Raw genomic sequence first — 21128 nt, forward strand, 5'->3', positions numbered from 1 at the left:
GTGACCTAAGTTTATCTTAAAATTACGAAGTTAAGCACAGTATTAATAGTAGGTATTTAATATCATTTATACCAGCGATATCAGTTCGCTCGGTCGTGCGAGGCGCGTGCGCATATAACTCGTTTTCTACGACACATATCTACGCGCATAAATAATATATAATGGGTGGTAACTTTTCCGCTATGGATCCGATGGACGTGCCAGTCCCCGATCTACCGAAATTATTTGAACGCGATGGTTATTTGAAGCCCTACGAGCGTGAAATTCGTCGCAGGTAAGTCTCTAGAGCCTTAACTTTATTTCATTATAGTTAAAGTTAATCTCCATTAGTAAAAATATGTTATTTTAACGAAAATGTTTAACGTTTGAGGTTAAGTCGTGTTTACGAACTAGTGACAAGTTAGCGCTGTGAAGCGCTTTAAATAACGCTTGCCAGTGATGATAATGCATCTACTGGTTGTAAGTAATTTCGTATTCGTTAAAAATATTTGATATTTGTGTGGTAATATTTTAGTAATTTATTCAAATTATTACCTTTAATTCCCATTAAACAGTTTTTCTTTTCATAAATTTGCCGTATAAACAGCCAAAAAATAATTGAAGTGCTTCAAGCGCTTATCGACTTTCCGTATTATCTTCAATGTCAAACTTAAGGTCATTCAATTTAATGTAGAAAGCAATGTATAGCACGAAACTATGCGTTAGAAACCACCAAGGAATACAAACATGACAATTATAAATAGATATTATATGGATACAGAAAGACCTAGGTAAATTTTGATGTAAGTAGGTACTTAATACGTTACACGCTCTGTAACTTCCATCTTCGTGTTTACATAAGTAGGTATATTATTAGGTACGTAGGTATATACCTACATAACTTTGCATAAGTTACAAATAGAAAATTTCGTATTTAAAATATCTATACAGTCAATTAATTTGCGTTTAAAATATCTATAAAGTCAAAAAGTTGCAAACTACTTTTATACTTAGGTACACGGCTATAACCGCGAAAATCGAAGTTCGGGCATTTTTCTCTGTAAGTCTAATTACGCCTTAATAAAAGTAAAAGTGCAAGATCCCGCAATTTGCGATTTTCGGTTTTCGCGGTTATAGCCCTGGAGTACCTGGTTAAGCCAGTGCTGATCATTATTATAGGGATCCTTAATCTCGTTTCATTTTCATAACTGCGTCGTAGTTAGTTAAAGGAATTGGTCCTGAAATAGTGAATTAGAGTCAATAACGGTTAAATGGACCAAAATTGCCCTTGGTATTCCTTGTACCTGCCTAAATATTCCTTATTTAACGTTGACTTCGCTGCTATGAAAATGAAACGAGATACTACCTGCATTTAGGGCTGCCATCCGTCCGGGTTTTCCCGGATTTGTCCTAGTTTGGAGGCCGTCCGGGGGGGGTGTCAAGAAGTGTCCGGGGAAAACCCGGACACTTTTCATGTAAGGAAGCACATTAAAACTACATGTAAAATTAAAGGTCTTGTTTTTTAAAAATATTATTTTCGGACTCGTCCGGGGAAAAAATGCGATTTACGCCAAATGTCCGGGTTTTTTTTTGAATCTTTGTCCGGGTTTGGCGAAATTCGAGATGGCAGCCCTACCTGCATTAGGCACCACTATGTAATGGTACCGGCACATATATATTATCAACGTAAGTATGATCAGTCGATCACACAATCAAAGTTTCATACGATATTCCGTCTGTTTTACAGATACGGCTGCTTCAAAGACCTATGGGACCGCATCGGGTCATGGGAGGGCGGCGTAGAGGGGTTTACTAAGGGCTACAAGTACTTCGGGCCGCAGTTCCACCCCAACGGCACCGTCACATGGCGCGAGTGGGCGCCGGGCGCGCATTCCTTGCATCTCCAGGGAGAATTTAGTAAGATAAATTTCTAAGTAAACGTCAGACATTGCTGTGAATATTTCATTAGGCGTTCATTTGAAAAACGCACTTGCGTTATAATTCGCGCAACCGGCGTGGCAAAATACCTATTAACTCTGTCGTTATTTACAATTCCCTTTTTAGTTTGTTAGCAGGTTTCGCTATTTGCATATGTTTCCTCAAGAACATACGTCAAACCAAATTATACAACAACGCAACACAATAACCAACCACAAAGTGGTACCTACCGTACCTAAAGGAATTGTGTTAGTAAATATTTAAAGATTTTTTTGAGAGGTTAGACCAAAAATTTTCCGTAATTCGAAGCATTACGGGCGACATTTTATCTTACCCCTCATGAAAAACATTTCAACTTTAAATATTACCCCAAAGCAGCTTAGTTATTCTAGTAAAGCCTCAACCTACCTTATGGTAAAGTTACTGCCCTAGTATAATATATGTAATATATATGTAATACCTACATATGTTCTCCGAATGTCATTAGTAATATAAAAATATATTTAATTGCAGATAACTGGAACAAAACGAGCCATGCTTTCCGTAAGCTCGAGTACGGTAAATGGGAGCTTCAGATCCCACCCAACCCGGACGGTTCGTGCGCGCTGCGCCACGGCAGCCGCGTGCAGCTCATCGTGAACGAGCACCTTTACCGCATGTCGCCGTGGGCCAGCTACGTCAAGCCGCACGAGGGGTTCACGTACCAGCACTTTATATACAGGCCAGAGCAGGTGAGTTCATAATTATCCGAATGGAGAGTTTAACAAACCGCATGACTCCTTGACATGCTGCCCAATGTCACTGAAAATTGATAAAGATGGGTGGGTTGTCGCGTGACATGTCAAACCATTGCTAGTTATCTACACTACCTATATAGTCCATTGATATCTCCTATTCTTAATCGCCCAAGTGATTCGGAAACTCATTAACTCTATGGATCGTGTCGTTCACGAGGACGCGTGCTTTGGCACGTATTGTCATGCCGTTAAAGGTTAGATTTGTCAAATTCGCGCGTCATCGTGAATATATTATGGTCCCATGAACTTTATTTATTTATTTATTTATTTATTATTTATTGCATATTAATCATGTGGTACATAACAGGTATTACATTAGGGCAAGTTCACACATGAACCCTGTTAGGGCACAGCAAGTATATCTTAAACTACACTAAAACTAGGAGGTGCATGCACATATGTACATAAAATTAAAATACTTATGTTCAAGGCATAAAATTAAAAAATAACATTTGATATTTTATTATTATTTTAACTTAATAGTTGCCATTAATTTATTTATATTTATTTATTTTGTCTTTAGTCATAATAGTCCCAATAGCATTAGTCATAATAGTTTATGGCTTTACGTTAGGTGCCAGTATTACTCGAGTTATTAGGATCTGCTAAGCACGTCTGTCTTTATACTCGGTAGCGTTGATTTGATTTCGTAAGTGTAGAAATGTTTATTTTTATAAAATAATTGACTAGCCTAAACCAAGCAACACAGGGTATCTTTAAGTGAGCATGAAACGTAGATATGCGTGCACTTTACACTGCGGTTGCTACCCAGATCCAGTCCAGTTATTAGATACTAGGACGTACGATTCTTATCAAATTAATAGTTTGTTTACGAGTTTGTATTGTAAACTGTTATCGTATTATCAACGAGAGGATTACCTATTGCCAGATAGCTGCGGCAGAACGAGACTTAGGTAATCGAATGTTAATACAGCTACATGTTATCCTACCTTTTTACTTTATCAATTTTAGGTACATATACATGGTGTCACAATGGGTATTCCGGTGTATAGTTTTTATCTATCTTTTGACGTCATATAATAGCTACTGACGCATATCGTGCAACATAAATAATACAATGAAGCGATTCAAGTCGTAGAGAACGGTATACATTTATTGATAATGCTTCGTTACATAATATTATCTACTGTGTAATAATTACTTGAACTTTAGGCCAAGGTTAGGGCCTATCTGCTGAGAGTAGACATATATTCCTAAACCCTCATAAGGACTTTCATTAATAAATGAAATAATCAGGGATCAATTCATTCCGGTTAACCTAGAGTGCTCCCGCTTTTAATCAAATTATATGTAAGTAGTGTAGGTATAGGTACCTATACTAATAGGTGCGTGAATTTATCGATACTAGGTGATATTTCAAATGCTCTCCGGGATCATCCATTATTGATTGATTCCTAAGAGTTTAGTGCCCCCCAGATCCCAGACGTGGTGCCCTAACCGACCGCTTAATTTGCTTACCCATTGGTTAATCCGTTTCTGCTAAAGAGCTCGAAAAACTAAAATCAAAATTTCTTTATCTGCCTCTTTTATTTATTATTATTTATAATGTGTAACGCAAAATTCATCTCTACAGTTTGCAACTGTGTTAGAAATTAGGCAAATGGTTAAATTATTAATAGGTAAACCTGATAATTCGTTTCAGCCTTACCAATTCAAGCACCCTAAAGTGGAACGTCCGGGGTCGCTGCGCATCTACGAGTGTCATGTGGGCATCGCCACTCCGGAGGGCCGAGTCGGCACCTACAACGAGTTCAGGGATAACGTGCTGCCGAGGATTAAGAACCAGGGTGAGAAATTATTAAAACTGCCCACTTCATCTTCTTTAGGTACCCATCTGTAGCAGCTAGCAGACTCACAGTTTGGCAATACTGACAATATCATAGCAATTTTAACCTTTGACATCGCACCTCTCGGCAGTTAGTTTGGAACCGTTGGCACATATTACTTAGTCAAGGTATTTTTCTTTCTCCGCTTATACTTGTATTGCGTTCAATATGCGATCAACAGTGATAATGCATACTTCATTCATAAAGCATCACGTTTATTGATTGTGATGAAGACGAGGTTTAGACAGGTGTCGCTATGTATTAAATAACTTGTTATTGACATCCAATAATGTCAGCAGGTCATTAACGTAACTATAGTATACCAACTGTAGGTACTCCGTGGCAAATTACTCGAATGGGGGCAATGGAGGACCAGTCCTTAAGGACTCCCGGTCTTATTGGGGCCCTCCTCGGGTCGGGCATTTTCCCCGCTTTGCCACCCAACAGTTAGGCCACTGCACCGGGTGAAACGTTAAGTACCTACCAACTGATGCAAAACTCACCCAACTACTGCAAATATCCGCGATAGCTAGCTCCTTACCAACAAACATTTAGGTTTTAAAAATTTTCCAATGTTGCATTTTTTTCAGGCTACAACGCCATCCAGCTGATGGCTATCATGGAGCACGCCTATTACGCATCTTTCGGATATCAAGTCACGAGTTTCTTTGCCGCTAGCAGGTACCATGATAACCCTGGTTTATAAAAATATATAGGTGAAAATGTCTACCAATCACCTAAACAAGACGATTCATTATCATCAACTAGGTATATTTACATATCTACCGACGCCAGAAGGAGATTGAAAACCTACCTAGGGGTACTTAAAAGAGTGCCGTGGCTGAAAAAAGTACAGCCACCTTAGGCACAAAAGTGAAATAACTCCTTGATTTGCATTTTTCTTACATGTTTGTTATCTTTTATACAATGCGTCCGGTCGTCAGAGGTCAACGGTCTCTAGACGAGTCACTACACTAATTGATGTCCGCGTGCTCAACACTGCCGCATGTCCTGTATATGACATCTATAACTTAAGAAGCAACACGTGTATATGTATTGTGGCACCCTAGCTCTTAAACGGGTGTATTGATTTGTATGTGTTTTATTTTACCGCGAAAACCCAAATTCGCTAATTACGGGGATCTTTCTCTTTTACTCCAACGATGGCGTTATATATTAAAGTTAAAGAGAAAGATACCCTCTATTTGCGAACTTCGATTTTCGCGATTATAGCTCTGGTTTTCTAGCGGTTATAGCCCTCGTTTTCTAGCGGTGGTTCTTATACATGTAATTAAATTCCAGCCGCTACGGCACCCCTTGCGAGCTCAAGCAGCTCATCGACCGCGCGCACGAGATGGGTCTATACGTCCTGCTGGACGTGGTGCACTCGCACGCCTCAAAGAACACCCTGGATGGACTGAACGAGTTTGACGGCACAAATTCCTGCTTCTTCCATGACGGACCGAGAGGAACACATGCTTTGTGGGACAGCAGGCTGTTCAACTATTCAGAGTAAGTATAATGTTATATTATACTTTATATATCTTGGATGTATCGCATCTCGTGGTCATCCATGCTTCTGGATGTAATGTACTCGCATGCCTCGAAGATCACTCTGGGTGGACCCAATATGAGTGCGTGCTTTTTCCATGACGGACCGAGAGGAACACATCCTTTGTGGGACAGCAGGCTACTCAGAGTATGTGAAACTATTACTAATCCTTTCTTCATAAAAAATCAGACTTCCATTCTTGGTCTTTATAGATAATTTTGCAGTAAAGTCTTAGATGAAATATTTGGTACACTTAAAAATTTTAAACTTGAATTTGTTTCTTTTCTATTGCAGGACTGAGGTGTTGAGGTTCCTGCTGTCAAATCTGCGGTGGTACCAAGAGGAATACCAGTTCGATGGATTCAGGTAAAACCTGGTTTCAGCAACCGACCAAATATTAACTTCACTTTAAGTAATTGTACCTAATCATTAATTACCTGCTGGGATAAATTCCGATAACAGAACATGAAACGTAAATAAGTATTTATGTTGCCTGTAGATTGTAGTTACATCAATGAGTTACATTGAATATGTTTTGCCATGGAAAATAATTACACGGAAAAAATGGTCTTGTTGAAACGGTACCAACGAGTTTTGTGCTTCTAGGTTCGACGGCGTGACCTCAATGTTGTACCACAGCCGCGGCGTGGGCGAGGGCTTCTCCGGCCACTACGACGAGTACTACGGCCTCAACGTGGACACCGAGGCGCTCGTCTACCTCATGCTGGCCAACGAGCTGGTGCACAGCCTGGACCAGCGCGCCATCACCATCGCTGAGGTAAGCTGTAGATGCAGGAGTACTGTCTCAACGTAGACACCAACTGGTCTACCTCTTGTACGAGCTGGTGCTCCTGGACCAGCGCGCCATCACCACAGCTGATGTGAGATCTCAAACGCAGCGAGTGAGTCACAAGATTCAAGAAACAGTTTTTATTCTCTTGATTAATAATATCTCTCTCAGGCCCTGAAAGGCGTTACTTAGTAGATTTCTCCGTTAAAACGTTGTACCTGTAGGAACCTTACCTACTACTCCGTGTACCATAAATAGAAGCGCGCAACTTTTTTTACATTACGAACCTAACAGGAAAAAAGCGTTGGTAGCTTAGCGGTAAGAGCGTGCGACTTTCAATCCTGGAGACGCGGGTTCAATCCCCGACTCGTCGTAAGTTTTTCGGAACTTATGTACTCGTACTATATATCATTTGATATTTACCAGTCGCTTTTCGGCGAAGGAAAACATCGTGAGGAAAACGGACTAATCACGAGAAGGCCTAGTTTCCCCTCTGGGTTGAAAAGTCAGATGGCAGTCGCTTTCGTAATGGTGCCTACGCCAATTCTCGGGATTAGTTGCCAAGCAGACCCCAGGCTCCCATTAGCCGTGGCAGTAAGCCGGGACAAACGCTAGGAAGAAGACAGGTTTAAGGATGTGATACTATAGGTACATTTAGCAATTTGGAGGGCACTATCTAACGCTGACTGTACACATACTTGTGTTTTTTGGGCCTTATTTAGTTCTTAAAAGTGCAATTAAAACAAGTGTCTTATGTTTCCCAGGACGTATCCGGCATGCCGGCGTCCTGCCGGCCGGTCCGCGAGGGCGGCACGGGCTTCGACTACCGCCTCGGCATGGCCATCCCCGACATGTGGATTAAGCTTCTCAAAGAAGAACGAGACGATGATTGGAAGATGGGACACATTGTTCACACACTCACTAATCGGCGGTGGATGGAGGGAACCGTTGCCTACGCTGAGAGTCACGACCAGGTTTGTTCAGTCTATGTGTATTCAAGCCGCTTAAAAAACAAATCTACCAACATCTATAGAATACATCTACTGGCGATTACGTCCTCGAGATTGTCATACCCAACATGTGGATCGAGCTGCTCGAAGGCTTCAAAGACTTGAGGACGAAAAATTGAATAATATTGCGCCTACAGTTCCAAATGTATACCTACCCTTTTTAGGGTTCCGTAGCCAAATGGCAAAAAACGGAACCCTTATAGATTCGTCATGTCCGTCTGTCTGTCCGATTATGTCACAGCCACTTTTTTCCGAAACTATAAAAGCTATACTGTTCAAACTTGGTAAGTAGATGTATTCTATGAACCGCATTAAGATGTTTACACAAAAATAGAAAAAAAAAATTTTTTGGGGGTTTCCCATACTTAGAACTGAAACTCGAAAAATCTTTTTTCATCAAACCCATACGTGTGGGGTATCTATGGATAGGTCTTTAAAAATGATATTGAGGTTTCTAATATCATTTTTTCTAAACTGAATAGTTTTTGCGAGAGACACTTCCAAAGTGGTAAAAAGTGTGTCCCCCCCCCCCCCCCCCCCCCCGTAACTTCTAAAATAACAGAATGAAAATTCTAAAAAAAATATATGATTTCCATGCAAATTTCCACCGAAAATTGGTTTGAACGAGATCTAGTAAGTTTTTTTTTAATACGTCATAAAAATTAAAAAAAAAAAAATTTTCATCAAACCCATACGTGTGTGGTATCTAGGGATAGGTCTTAAAAAATTATTTAGGTTTCTAATATCATTTTTTTCTAAACTGAATAGTTTGCGCGAGCGACACTTCCAAAGTGAAAAAATGTGTCCCTCCCCCCCCCCCCCCCCTGTAACTTCTAAAATAACAGAATGAAAAATCTAAAAAATATATATGATATACATTACCATGCAAACTTCCACCGAAAATTGGTTTGAACCAGATCTAGTAATTAGTTTTTTTAATACGTCATAAATGGTCCGACGGAACCCTTCATGGGCGAGTCCGACTCGCACTTGGCCGCTTTTTCTTTTTATACATTAAATTTTTTTTATTTGTGACACTACAGAACATATACAACACAGAGGAAAGACAAAAATCAGTACAAATAAAGGTCAAAAAAGGTCTTTCATTAAGATTGGTCTAAGAGTGGCCTTTTGTCCAGCGCTGATCTTCCATTGCAGCTATTCGGTGAGAATTGTTGCTTTGATTGATAATATTTATTCTACTGATCCATTTCAGGCGCTAGTAGGAGACAAAACGATCGCGTTCTGGCTGATGGACGCGGCTATGTACACACATATGAGCACAATCAGCGAGCCATCTCCAATCATCGAGCGAGGCCTGGCGCTCCACTGTATGATCAGACTCATCACACACGCGCTGGGCGGAGAGGCCTACCTCAACTTCATAGGTAAATATAGCTTCGTATTGGTTTAATAGGTGAGACTGATTCTAGATCTGTATTGCTAGACGTGTAAAGTCAACCTCAATAGTAGCAATTATCTATTAGCGTAGCTAAACGAAAAGATATATACGACTGTGAAGTGCAGGGATCGGAAACCGGTATTTTTTGTATGGGAACGAAAACGGTATTTTTTCGTTCTTTGTTAATTACTTCATTTCTAATTAGGCAATCTAATAATACGAATTCGTTATCTGAAAACACAACTGAGTCCTACATTTAAACTATAAAATAAACCGAAATATATGGTTATTTCGATGTTTTTGCAAAAAACCGGTTCCGATCCCTGGTGAAGTGTGACAGATATTTTAGAGAACGTCTTATATCGATATGTATCGATTTGGAAAAGTATTCAAGGATGGCACATACTTTTGATATTAACTGTACACCTACAGGAATACACTTATTAGCGATTCATCGTAGATATCGAGCGAATCTGTGCGGTTCACTGCTTGACTAGACTTATCAAATACGTCCTAGGTGAAGGCGTACTTCAATTTTATAGGTACCAAAGCATCCCCATGCTTACTATTTTACTTACCATTAATTTAAGCATCTTAGTTGCGATATTACAAATACAAAAAAGTTGCCTAACGATAAGTATATCTTACGAAGCTCGTATTCTATTGTAATTTGACTTCACTGATTTAATACACAGGCAACGAATTCGGCCACCCCGAGTGGCTCGACTTCCCGCGCGCCGGCAACAACTCCTCGTACCACTACGCGCGGCGCCAGTGGAACCTGGTCGACGACGACCTGCTCAAGTACAAGTTCCTCAACCACTTCGACAGGGACATGAACCTATTGGAGGAGAAATACGGCTGGCTTAAGGCAGACCCGGTAAGTTGGACCTTAAGTATTCAATAATAAGGTTCAGTTTCAAAAAGTAGTAGTGTAACGCGCTATTTGGCTCTAGCAATGAAAAGCAACCCTTAATTTGTCAGCAATAAAGTGCACTTCCAGATAATCGAGTACAAGTTATATCAGATTGATTTTCATCTTCCAGGCCTATGTGTCGTGCAAGCATGAAGGAGACAAGGTCATTGCGTTTGAGCGCGCCGGGCTTCTCTTCGTATTCAATTTCCACACGCACCAGAGCTTCACTGACTACCGCGTCGGAGTCAACGAACAGGGAGATTACAAGGCGAGTATCGATATTATCCCTGACGCAAAAAACTAACCAAAAAAATACTGCCTACGTTGTTATGGACACAAAGCAAAAGACCAAGGACGAGGAGAGGTCTGATACGTATTGAGATCTTCAGGCAGGTTCCGACTCATATGGTAGATAACAGTCACCTCTAAGCTGCCTGTACTCCATGTACCCAGTATACGAGTAGACCAACCTGGCGAAAATTCCCATAACAAATGAGGTTTGACCAACAGTTGGCCCTAAGAACATCGCGCATTTTGGGAAAACCTTTTTAAATAGGTAAATCATAAAAGAGCAATTCTCACGTTTTTTCTGTCTCCAGGTGGTGCTATGCTCAGATAGCAAGCAGTACGGCGGGCATGGCCGCGTCGAATTCGGCGGATCCCATGTAACGCAGGGCATGGGCTGGGGCAACCGCCGGGACTCCATACAGATCTACATCCCGTGCCGCACCGCTATCGTATACGCTCGCCACTAATATTTCATGCTAGGTGTAGGGAGCCAAAAGTTGTGCTGTAACCCTGGGTATCCAGTCATTCAGTCTGATTAAAAACTGTGCCATAAAGATGTACTCTTAAGAGCATCTCAGGGTTGCCTACTGCACAATATCTAATTGCAACAATAGAGACTATCACCAACAATTTTGCAGAGTAGACTTTGTGTGCCCTAAATCCCACTGCTACTTAGTTATGCTAAGTTATATGCCGTTATATTATAGTAATAAATGATATCTGTATACTTTTATAAAGTAAAAGTAGGAACTGAGGTCTCTGTCAACTGGTTAGGCAAAACCACAGATATGCAAAACAATAATCAAATTATTTTTGTTTTTTTAGGGTAGACTTACCAACTTGCCAGCACACTGATCTTATTATAACTGAACTGTCCCTGGACACAGTCATCATTCATCTCCAGATAATTATGGCAATGTTATAAATGGTAAACAGAGTTCCTTCCCCCAAACCCTTTGAGTGGACTGGTGCAGAAGCAGTTGTCAGAGATATTTGATGTTGTTATTGTTATTTTTCGATTTTTTTGTGTTTATATGATTATTTTGTATGTATGTAAAAATTGTTTTATAGAGATTTAAATGAAATGCAATATAATTTTACCATTGATTTTTAATTTTATTTTATGCTGACACACCTATTAGTAAATTATTTTTAGGGGTACAAGATAGTGGTTTGAGTCTCGACAGTGTGACCTTGTAGCCATATTCTTCAGCTAATCGGAGACGGTCAGAGTCAATGATAGCCATGCACCAGTCTCCCCGGACAGTGAGAGGACACTCCTTGTGGGTTTGGTCTGCTGCATGCCCGATAGTCAGGTACTGATCTATAGTTACACTGCTGAACACTTTACTTCTGGGATAAACTAATCTATCTGTAGCATGCAAAGACCCATAACAACAAGGGCAGAGGACAAACTTTCCATTACATTTCAAACATTTGTCCAAGATCAAATCACTTGCAATCCCACAGGCATGCAAGCCAACTCCTATGTCAAACTTTCCTATGAAAAAATCTAAATTGCACTGAAAGAAGTATACATTTTTCAATCCCATATCATGTACCCGTTTTCTAGCTCTTAAAAGTGACTGCTCTTTGTTTTCTAATAATATAACAGTACAATGGGGCAGCATGTGAGCAATAAGGATTCCGAGATGTCCACTTCCGCTACAGAAATCAACTATTAGGTCTCCTTCTTTAGCTATACTTTGAACTGCTAATGCAAGGTTTTCAAGCTGTTGTGCTTTCCTTGCCATTCTTTCATCAGGGAGGTGGCCAGCACTAGGGTTAGCCCCGTCAGGTACTGTGTTCCACTCTATTCTATTCTTGAAGTCCTTATCATCAACATCTATATGCATTGAGGCTACTAGGGAGCTAAGAGCATTTTCTATATCCTCTGGTTTGGTAAACATTCTCTTTCTCGGGTTATGTCTTTTGGGGTCTCTCTTGTATAAACTAACATCTTCTGCTGATGGTATGATGACTTCATCAACAGTTAACTTCTTTTTCTCAAGGCCATTTAGAACTTTAAAAACAATGTCCAGTTCTGGAACCTGCTCTACATTTTTGAACCATTTGCTTGTCAATGGGAGTAGAGGTTCAAATTTTTCCCCAACAGCATTCACGATGATGTAGTACAATGGTGTGAGAACTATATCAGCTAGAGTTAGGAATGGGCCTTCAGCAAACTGATGGCTGATATCCAAGTCTTGTATTTTTACAGAACTGTCAATTGTAAACTCTTTGCTCACTGATGACTTCCATTTTCTAGCTTTAGCTACTCTTTCTTTCTTAACATTTTCACTCTCTCCTTTCTCTTGATTCTGATCATTTGAATTTGATTGTAAAAATTCCTTCTTCTTAATTTCTCTAGCTAATTTAAAAACGTTGTGAACTCTGATTGGCTTACGTAAGTGATTTTCAAACCTCACCAAATTAACAGGGACTTCTTGAAGAGAGTTTAGCTTGAGTATTTCTTTTGTTGTTTTCACCAAATCAACTTCACAAAATTTTGTCCATATTGAAACCTCATTAGGAGCTTGTAGGCAGCCCCTTCGGAAGCCAAGGATGCCATCTTCGTGTTCGTGAGGACTTGGCGACAGGTTCCGATGCAGACTCATGTGCCGAGCCACCGCACAAAGGCCCGTTATAACGGTGTCTCCATTAATGAGAACTGGGTAAACACAAGAAGACACTTGCCATATAACGTCATGGGTGAAATTTACATCCTCCACTTTTACAGTAATCTCTTCTTTCTCTGGATCACGCGGCGCATACACAAACGTTAATGCGATATTTTCAGGACAGCAAAATTTGTAGCAACAGTACGTTATTAAAGATTCCAGTGGTAATTTTAACAAGCCGCACTCCTTGTAATCATTTTCATTAATATAAGCCTCTAAATACACAATATGATCCATATTCTTTATTTACGGATATATTTGTTTTTAGCGCAAATTAGTGCCGTGTATTGGAAATTAAATGTATATATAACCTAAAAAAATACTTCAAATTTTAACATTTTCGTTCGGAAATTTGGTGGTTACTCTTTAAAGCTATTTGACACAAGTTTTTAAATGCCTGTATTATCAATAATTCGTGTCTATTATGCCCAAATTATGCCATTGTCATGAGATGATGAGCATGGCCGTGTTGCCAATGCAAATCATGAGATGCAAAAACTGTCACTGTCACTTTATTTATGAAAGAAGTTTTCCAAAAAAATATCTACGCTGTTCCAAAATAGGTTTTCTAAATGTTCCAAAAATTTAATTACATCACATCGTGTATCAAATACATGTGAGCTTTGTTTGAATTAGTAATAAGTTCACTCTAAAACAATGCTGGAGGTTATAAATGGATTTCTACTAGTATATTTTGTCGTTTTGACCACGATCAGTGTTTTAGTACCTCATTTAGTTAAACCAGTAAGTACAGTAGTAATAAAGGTGTCGCCTTTACATTGAACTAAACTTCATTCATAGTAATTCTGACTCTGGTGATGAGTACTTTATACCCCATCTCACTTGTCACAATAATTAAACCTACTACTATACCTATACTATTTGCTAACAAAATTATTTTTATTTTTCTGTTGTAGATTGCAGCATGCTTTGCCAGGCCGTCTCTAGAAGAAAGAGCATCTTTCGCAGAGGTTAAAAGACTGAAAAATGAACAGAAAAGCATTTCCATGAAGGAAGAATTTGCTGCATACCACAAACTGCAGCGAAAAATTAATGAAATAGAGAACCGACTAAAAGAGAACTCCCAATCCAGGATGAGCAAAAGCCTTGCAGTTAAGAGTACTGTACATGTAGCTCTTCAAGGAGTTGTAGCTTTGATTATGGTGATCTCAGTAATCTGGTTCAGGCGCGAGCCCATAGTTGCACTTGAGGGCAATTTGTTTCCACTTTCAACCATGCTGAGGTACCCCAGTGAAACACCCAACGCCATTTCTACTCACGTGTGGGTGATGATCTCAAATCTGTCTGTCAGAACATTATTGAAACCAATTGTTTAGTTAATTTGTGTCAAATTTTATAAGGATTAGGGATTGGAATTAAATTTGTCAATATAAAGAAATACATTGTTTTCATTTTATCATTTATTCATTAAACAAAATTACTAATATTTTATACTCAGTCCATTAAGTCCAAATGTTTCCTCTAAAAATATTATATTTAACAATCATACTGCTTGCCCATCTTTACTATTTATAAGGTAGCTTTACATTTCAAATACCATGATTTTTTAACAATAGTAAAGCTGACCTGAATGGTACAAGTAACACAATCTTGTGCCGTAGACTGAATATGAAAAACTATATATAATTAAACTTAACAATAAAAACATTTCTCAAATGATGTGCTTACTTTTGAGAATATAGAATCTACAATCTTGTGCATTAATATTTACAAGCCCTATATCACAGCTTACAACTTACTATATTTGTCCTAAAGAGAACTGCAAAACATATAATTTTGATTAGTACACATGAAGAATTATATTTTCTTGAACAACAAGTAATGGCCTTGATTATGTTATGAAATATTTTTAGACACCCATTATAAAATATCAGATTCTAATTCAACCTTTATAGCTTTAATCTTAGTGACACATTACTATAAAAACAATATATCGCAATAGTACTATGATAAAATACACAACTTTGTATTGATGTATGTTTAAAATGACTAACATACATTTTAGTCTGAATATATGTACCGAATTAAGAAGCTTTTTTTTAACTGAGATAATGTTTCATATAACTAAAATTTATAAAAACTGGCATCATTCATAAAGATCCAACTAGGATTTTTTTATAGTTAAGATTTTTTTATAAAAATACACAACATGAAAAGCAACCAAAAGTGGTTAGACACAAGGAATGAACCTGTTTTGGCACTAAAACGGTGTTTTGCGTACTACATACTAAATTAATATTTATATCAAATTTGGCTAAATCAAGGCACAGCAAAAAAGCACAAGACTAGACTACTGACTATAATTATTCTTTTGGAAACAAAATCGAGGAAAAGTCAATCTTCCCTTTATGTGTTCACTCACTGTTGCATATAATGCATAATTATAATATATTTATGCATTATTTTATGGCATGATACCAATTACCATAGTTATAACTTTTCTTTATAACACAACCATTCATTAATTTATCAGTACCATATCTTTTATGTTACATTGCAATCGGAACCTATTAAATATTATCAATATATTTACATGTTTAATTTTTCCAGTTTCTGAACAATTCAATATTGGTATCACGGGCAAACTGTGAAGCCGATTCTAATAACACAAATTACTTAAGATCCCTAATTACGTAGCTCTGGTAATACTTCTAAGCCTTATAACAGCTCTATAAGGAATAAGATGTGCTTTCTATACATAAGGTCTACTTAGGCCTACACAGGAATCAATTGAACATTTTGATGTTATATAAAATTCCTACATTTATACAGAACTGTAGGACATCATCTTCTGTCTATACCTGTAGTAAACGCGAGGTTCTTATAAAGACTTAGAATGTTGTATCAGTAGCTGTCACTGAACTGTGATCCCTAACTTCTAACCTCCTTATTCATAAACGTCTACTAAAGTTGACAAGCCGCTAATAATCGTTTGTCCCTTTCCGACGTATTGGTATGATGGAAAGGGACAAACGATTATTACAGGTTTTCAACTTTAGTAGACGTTTATGAATAAGGGGGTAAACCCTAGAAATATCGATCAAAGATTAATCGATTTTCTAGTTTCTAGATATCAGCAAAGTTAGGGAATCACACTCAGGTCTAGCCACTAAACACACTAATTCAGTTATAAGCAAGAAACAGTTCATTCTAATTTAATTAGATGAAAACGGGAGTCTGGTGGGGCAACTTATTAAAGTCGGTACTAAAGTAGTTTTCGGTACTGGCAATCTACTAAAAATCCTTTATTAAAACCAGCCTTTGATTCCATGTTTTAACTCCTGAGCATCCTAGACTAATGTCGACACGTGATTCTCGGACGGGTTGAGCTAAGTGTTCTCGTAGAAGGAACTGTTGAAATGGGTCGTGAGCAAGTACACCACGGCTTCGTAGGTGGACATCATGATCGCTGTGTTGGGGATCTGGCGGACGAGTTGTGTGCCGAGACCCCTGTAGACAATAAACATTAATTGTTATAACTAGGGTAATCTAAAAATGAAAAATTCAATATAAATTGTGTAGTAAAATGTAAGTAGCACGAAAACTGTGTCACACTTTAGTGCGCCTCTTAAAAAAAGATTGTGTCATTTTTTAAGTGTGATCTGCGTTATTGGACAAGATATTATGTGGCATTCAGGCAGGCGACTCAACAAGACATTTCATGGTATTACTACACAACGCATTTGAGGCTCAGTAAGTTTAACATACAATTTTGCTTTTTGTAAAGTCCTAATTTGCACGTACAAAATTTTAGTCGGCAGCTGAAGGCTAGGTATTAAATAAGATGTGAACGCAACAATATTATTACGGGATTAAGACTGCGCATATTTTTGACCAACTCAACTGTTCAGCTGACTGTTACATCAATTCGAAGGATCGGTTGCATCAAATCGTCTCTGACCGTTCGCTAAATTCTATTGAATGGGAAAATCATAGTTCACTTCTGAGTGGCTTTGATCAGTTAGTTGTGGATGATGCAACTGGCCTTTAGCAAAGGACAATTGAAATTACCTGTAGACCCCACGGTAGCCTTCTTCCATCAAAACGGTGTGCAGCGTTTGCCAAAACTTGCGGTACTTGTCGCCTTCCTCCCTTAGTCGTGTCCGCGCCACCTCTGCACAAACCAAACGATTAACTGTTGTGAAACAACCAACAGAATATTATATTAATTACCTAACGATAATAAAAATAATGACAAATGATATAGCAATATGAGAAGCACTTTAGTACTCGTGCTTCTGAAACAGGATTCAGTTATTAATTACTTATTTTGCGGTACCTATTCGCACGTGTATCGTACTACGTTTTACAGTACATATGGCCCTTTAAACTTTCGTCATGGGCACGGAAAGTGCGCACTAGTGCGGAATGTAGCACCATATGTACTGTAAAAACTATTTTCATGTCATCAGACTGATTCATCATAGTGCCGAGACACCCCGCTTGCCTTATTACCTGCACAATCACTTATCTAAAACAGCAGACGAGATAAGATGATATATTTGATAGTCGAATAACCCCGTTACAGATTAGGTACATTAGTGAAATATTTATTTTTAACCTTAGGAATATGGAAATAAAGTCCTACGTTGAGAAATTGATGATAAACACCTATACCCAAAACAACAGAGGGTAAGGCACATATTGATCAGTATAGACCTATCTCTAAACTATGCGTCCTTGGCAAGATTTTTGAAAAGATTGTTACAAATCAATTATTTTCTGCATTGAAACACCACATATCTGAACATCAACACGGTTTCTTTAAATGTAGGAGTGTCGAATCCAATATGTTGACCTTCACAGACTTTATTCTTCAAGCCATGGACACAAACCAACAGGTGGATGTCGTGTACACCGACTTTTCAAAAGCATTCGATAAAATTAATCATGATCTGCTCATAAACAAGCTTTTGAGCGCCGGTGTGCACGGCAGCCTTCTGAGATGGATCGACTCATATATACGTAACCGTAATCAAGCCGTATGTGTTAAAGGGTACTGTTCTAATTATCTTAGCGTGCCTTCTGGTATTCCTCAGGGATCCCACCTGGGGCCCCTATTATTTACAATTTATATCAATGATATCGGTAAAACACTTAATAATTCCAATCAATTATACTGACGACAAATGCTGACGACACGAAGCTATTTAAAATAGTTACCTCAATCAAAGATTGTTGGGACTTGCAGGATGATCTTAGAACGTTGTCGTCATACTGTTTACAAAATCAATTATTTTTAAATGCTGATAAGTGCTCTGTCATCAGTTATACCCGCAAAAAAAAACCAATAATATTTAATTATGACCTTTATGGTAATACACTGAAACGTGCTACTAATATTAGAGATTTAGGTATCATAATGGATGATAAGGTATCTTTTAATGCACATATAGATAAAATAGTTCTAAGAGCATTTCGAAATTTAGGCCTCATCAATCGACTCAGTAAACCCTTTCAATCCAATAAAACTTTAAAATACTTTACTTTTCGTTTGTAAGATCCATATTAGACTTCGGTAGTGTTGTATGGAGCCCTTACTTTCAGTGCCATAAATCTAGAATAGAGAAAGTCCAGAAGAAATTTATTAAAATACTCAACTATCGCAATTTTCGTATTAACTCAAGTTACCAGGAATCCCTACAACACTACCAACTTCTATCTCTAGAAAATAGACGCAAACTGACTGATGCGACTACTTTATTCAAAATTATAAATAATTTTATCGATTCTCCTACTTTGCTATCTAAAATAAGGCTTTCGTGTAGTAATCGTCCAGCTCGCTCCTCACGTAAAAAATATCTATTTTCACCCCCCCACTTGAAGAAAAAATACACAAAAAATTGTTTTCTCTCCCGTGCGCCTGAAATGTATAATAATCAATTTTTGCATATAAACCCTTTTAATGTATCCACTTTAACTTTTAAAAACGAAATACGTAATTGCTTATTGAAATCCCCGATAATTTGAACATTGAATACTGTAAAACCTAAATGATATACATATATATGTGTGTGTGTTGTATCAGAAGGATAAAGATTGTAAGAAATCATTTAATATTTCCTATTTACTGTCATTTAATTACACTGTTAACCGGATTACTTCGGCAACTTAACTGACAGCGGAAGGCTTCCAATATAAATATATTATATACATATATGTATACATATATGTATATAAAGAAATGCTGTAAACCTGTCTGTTGTGTTGCACGATCAATCTATTTTCCACTCAGTATCAACTCCTATGTTTCCACAATATAACTTGAAAAATGTTTCGGCACTGTTTGTCTTCTCCGTAGTCCATTTATTGTATCTTTTCATGTAATGACTGTTTGTTGCCATAATAAAATAAAATAAAATAAAATAAATACATGTTTACATCGACAATTTTTTCAGACAAGCGATTTTTCGAATTTATTATTCATGATTAGTGGCGTTCTAATTCCGAATGACCTAAATGACGATAACTCAAAAAAGGGATTAGAAAAAAGCCTTATTCTACAAAATCAGTTTATCATGAGCACACTGAATTAATTCGAACTCACTTACATTGCTCGAAATGTTTACTTTCTATTCGCAGAAAATATGTCTTAGGTTGTCTTCAATTCAATATAATTTTCATACATTGTGTCAAGTAGATCGCAGTTACAATTTCTGAGAATGGCCGAAAACAGAAGTTCAGCACACATCGGGTCGCTTGTTTTACATTTAAATGGCTACAGCAAGACCTGAAGTAAACGAAGCTAAGGGGGCGTCCACAAATTACGTAACGCAAATTGGACGGAGGGAGGGGGTCAGGCCAAGCGTTACGGTCCTGTTACGTTGGGGAGGGGGGGAGTCGAGGTTTGCGTTACGTCACGCACGATTTTATAAATAAAAAATTTTTTTGTTTTTTTTATGTATTATTATAAAATATTAGCCACAGAAGATGGGATCGCCGCCGAAGCCGATACCGATTGTGAAAGCGATTCTGATTTACCTTTAATAGAATGTATTAAGAAATGGAACCAAAACCCGTTCATAGATGATTAAATTTCTTGATTCCTTGAAACCACAGTTTAATGATTTATTAAAACAGACAGATTTTTGATTAAAAAGTATATATACTACCACCTGTCTTTCTTTTCTGAATATTAACCTAAAGATTTTTACAAAGCACTTGTTACGTAACGGAATTGAAGGGGGGGGGGGGGGGGTCCCAGATAAGTGTGACGGTCCTGTTACATGAGGGGAGGGGGTCAAAAAATTTGGAATTTTGCGTTACGTAATTTGTGGACGCCCCCTAAGCTCATCCAAGCCATACTAGTGGCAAACCACATTAACATAGACATAGACATAGAATTTTTTTATTTAACACCACATTGAAACATGTTTACAGGCAATACTACAAAACATTACAAGCCTTAAAATGAAACTTAATTAGGCACAAATTTATGTTTACATGTAGATATAAAAAACTTTTAAAATTATGATGCTAAAAAGGAGCGAACCTCAGCATGTGTTGCAGCAGGCTTACCTACTACAACGCTGGTTTTCAGGCGGACCCTTCGTACAATACGAATTTACTTGCTGCTTGTCGGAAACTGTATGGCTAAGACTGTTTAAGTTTGTGTAGAAAATAATATAGGTATGCAAATATATGTTTATGTTTATGGATATATTTATAAGATTATACTGTATGATACTATGACATATGTGATAGTAGGTTTAATGTTTAGGCTAAATAAATACGTTGGGTAATAAAGTATATATTGAGGAAATAAATAACATGAATGTAATAATTTTACTATAAGTAAGTACCGAGATTAACAAAGTTGAACGGCGCATAAGAACGATTTCGACCACTACAGATACGACGGTTTTACTCTAGTACCAGGAGGTAGCATGCTTTGAAATTCTAGAAGT

The 21128-nt window shown here is 37.9% G+C and overlaps 4 protein-coding genes across 7 annotated transcripts in view; 2 read left to right on the top strand and 2 right to left on the bottom strand.

Annotated features, from left to right (window-relative positions):
* Positions 1-11626, top strand: LOC133526380 (1,4-alpha-glucan-branching enzyme). Its single transcript, XM_061862987.1, has 13 exons — positions 1-274; positions 1727-1896; positions 2431-2648; positions 4378-4522; positions 5152-5242; positions 5864-6073; positions 6408-6479; positions 6720-6891; positions 7668-7877; positions 9130-9301; positions 10011-10195; positions 10362-10499; positions 10831-11626. Exons 1-13 carry the CDS (start codon positions 162-164, stop codon positions 10984-10986), a joined length of 2052 nt encoding a protein of 683 aa, XP_061718971.1. The 5' UTR covers positions 1-161; the 3' UTR covers positions 10987-11626.
* On the bottom strand, positions 11612-13547 carry LOC133526381 (glutathione S-transferase C-terminal domain-containing protein homolog). Its single transcript, XM_061862988.1, has one exon. It carries the CDS (start codon positions 13435-13437, stop codon positions 11641-11643), a length of 1797 nt encoding a protein of 598 aa, XP_061718972.1. The 5' UTR covers positions 13438-13547; the 3' UTR covers positions 11612-11640.
* A 148-nt stretch (positions 13548-13695) lies between these two features.
* Positions 13696-14599, top strand: LOC133526532 (guided entry of tail-anchored proteins factor 1-like). The gene is made up of 2 exons (XM_061863209.1): positions 13696-13944; positions 14118-14599. The coding sequence occupies exons 1-2, from the start codon at positions 13858-13860 to the stop codon at positions 14535-14537; spliced, it is 507 nt and encodes a 168-aa protein (XP_061719193.1). The 5' UTR covers positions 13696-13857; the 3' UTR covers positions 14538-14599.
* Positions 14600-14603: 4 nt separating this feature from the next.
* Positions 14604-21128, bottom strand: part of LOC133526530 (mitochondrial carrier protein Rim2) — a 32337-nt gene continuing 25812 nt past the window's right edge. For all 4 annotated transcript variants that reach the window (XM_061863204.1, XM_061863203.1, XM_061863205.1 and 1 more), the window contains 2 exons: positions 17233-17335; positions 14604-16671 (listed from right to left, as the gene is read on the bottom strand). In XM_061863204.1, the coding sequence (XP_061719188.1) occupies positions 16551-16671; positions 17233-17335 (224 nt within the window). In that variant the 3' untranslated portion in view covers positions 14604-16550. The remainder of the gene's footprint in view (positions 16672-17232; positions 17336-21128) is intronic.

This window comes from Cydia pomonella, chromosome 16, assembly GCF_033807575.1.
Source record: "Cydia pomonella isolate Wapato2018A chromosome 16, ilCydPomo1, whole genome shotgun sequence".
NCBI classification, from domain to species: domain Eukaryota; kingdom Metazoa; phylum Arthropoda; class Insecta; order Lepidoptera; family Tortricidae; genus Cydia; species Cydia pomonella.

Excerpts from the sequence above, each read along its gene's own strand:
- LOC133526380 (XM_061862987.1), top strand. The coding sequence starts at position 162 with ATGGGTGGTAACTTTTCCGCTATGGATCCGATGGACGTGCCAGTCCCC. Across the intron at positions 2,649-4,377 it reads TTATATACAGGCCAGAGCAG|CCTTACCAATTCAAGCACCC; the intron begins GTGAGTTCATAA and ends AATTCGTTTCAG. Across the intron at positions 10,196-10,361 it reads GCTGGCTTAAGGCAGACCCG|GCCTATGTGTCGTGCAAGCA; the intron begins GTAAGTTGGACC and ends TTCATCTTCCAG.
- LOC133526381 (XM_061862988.1), bottom strand. The coding sequence starts at position 13,437 with ATGGATCATATTGTGTATTTAGAGGCTTATATTAATGAAAATGATTAC.
- LOC133526532 (XM_061863209.1), top strand. The coding sequence starts at position 13,858 with ATGCTGGAGGTTATAAATGGATTTCTACTAGTATATTTTGTCGTTTTG. Across the intron at positions 13,945-14,117 it reads TACCTCATTTAGTTAAACCA|ATTGCAGCATGCTTTGCCAG; the intron begins GTAAGTACAGTA and ends TTTCTGTTGTAG.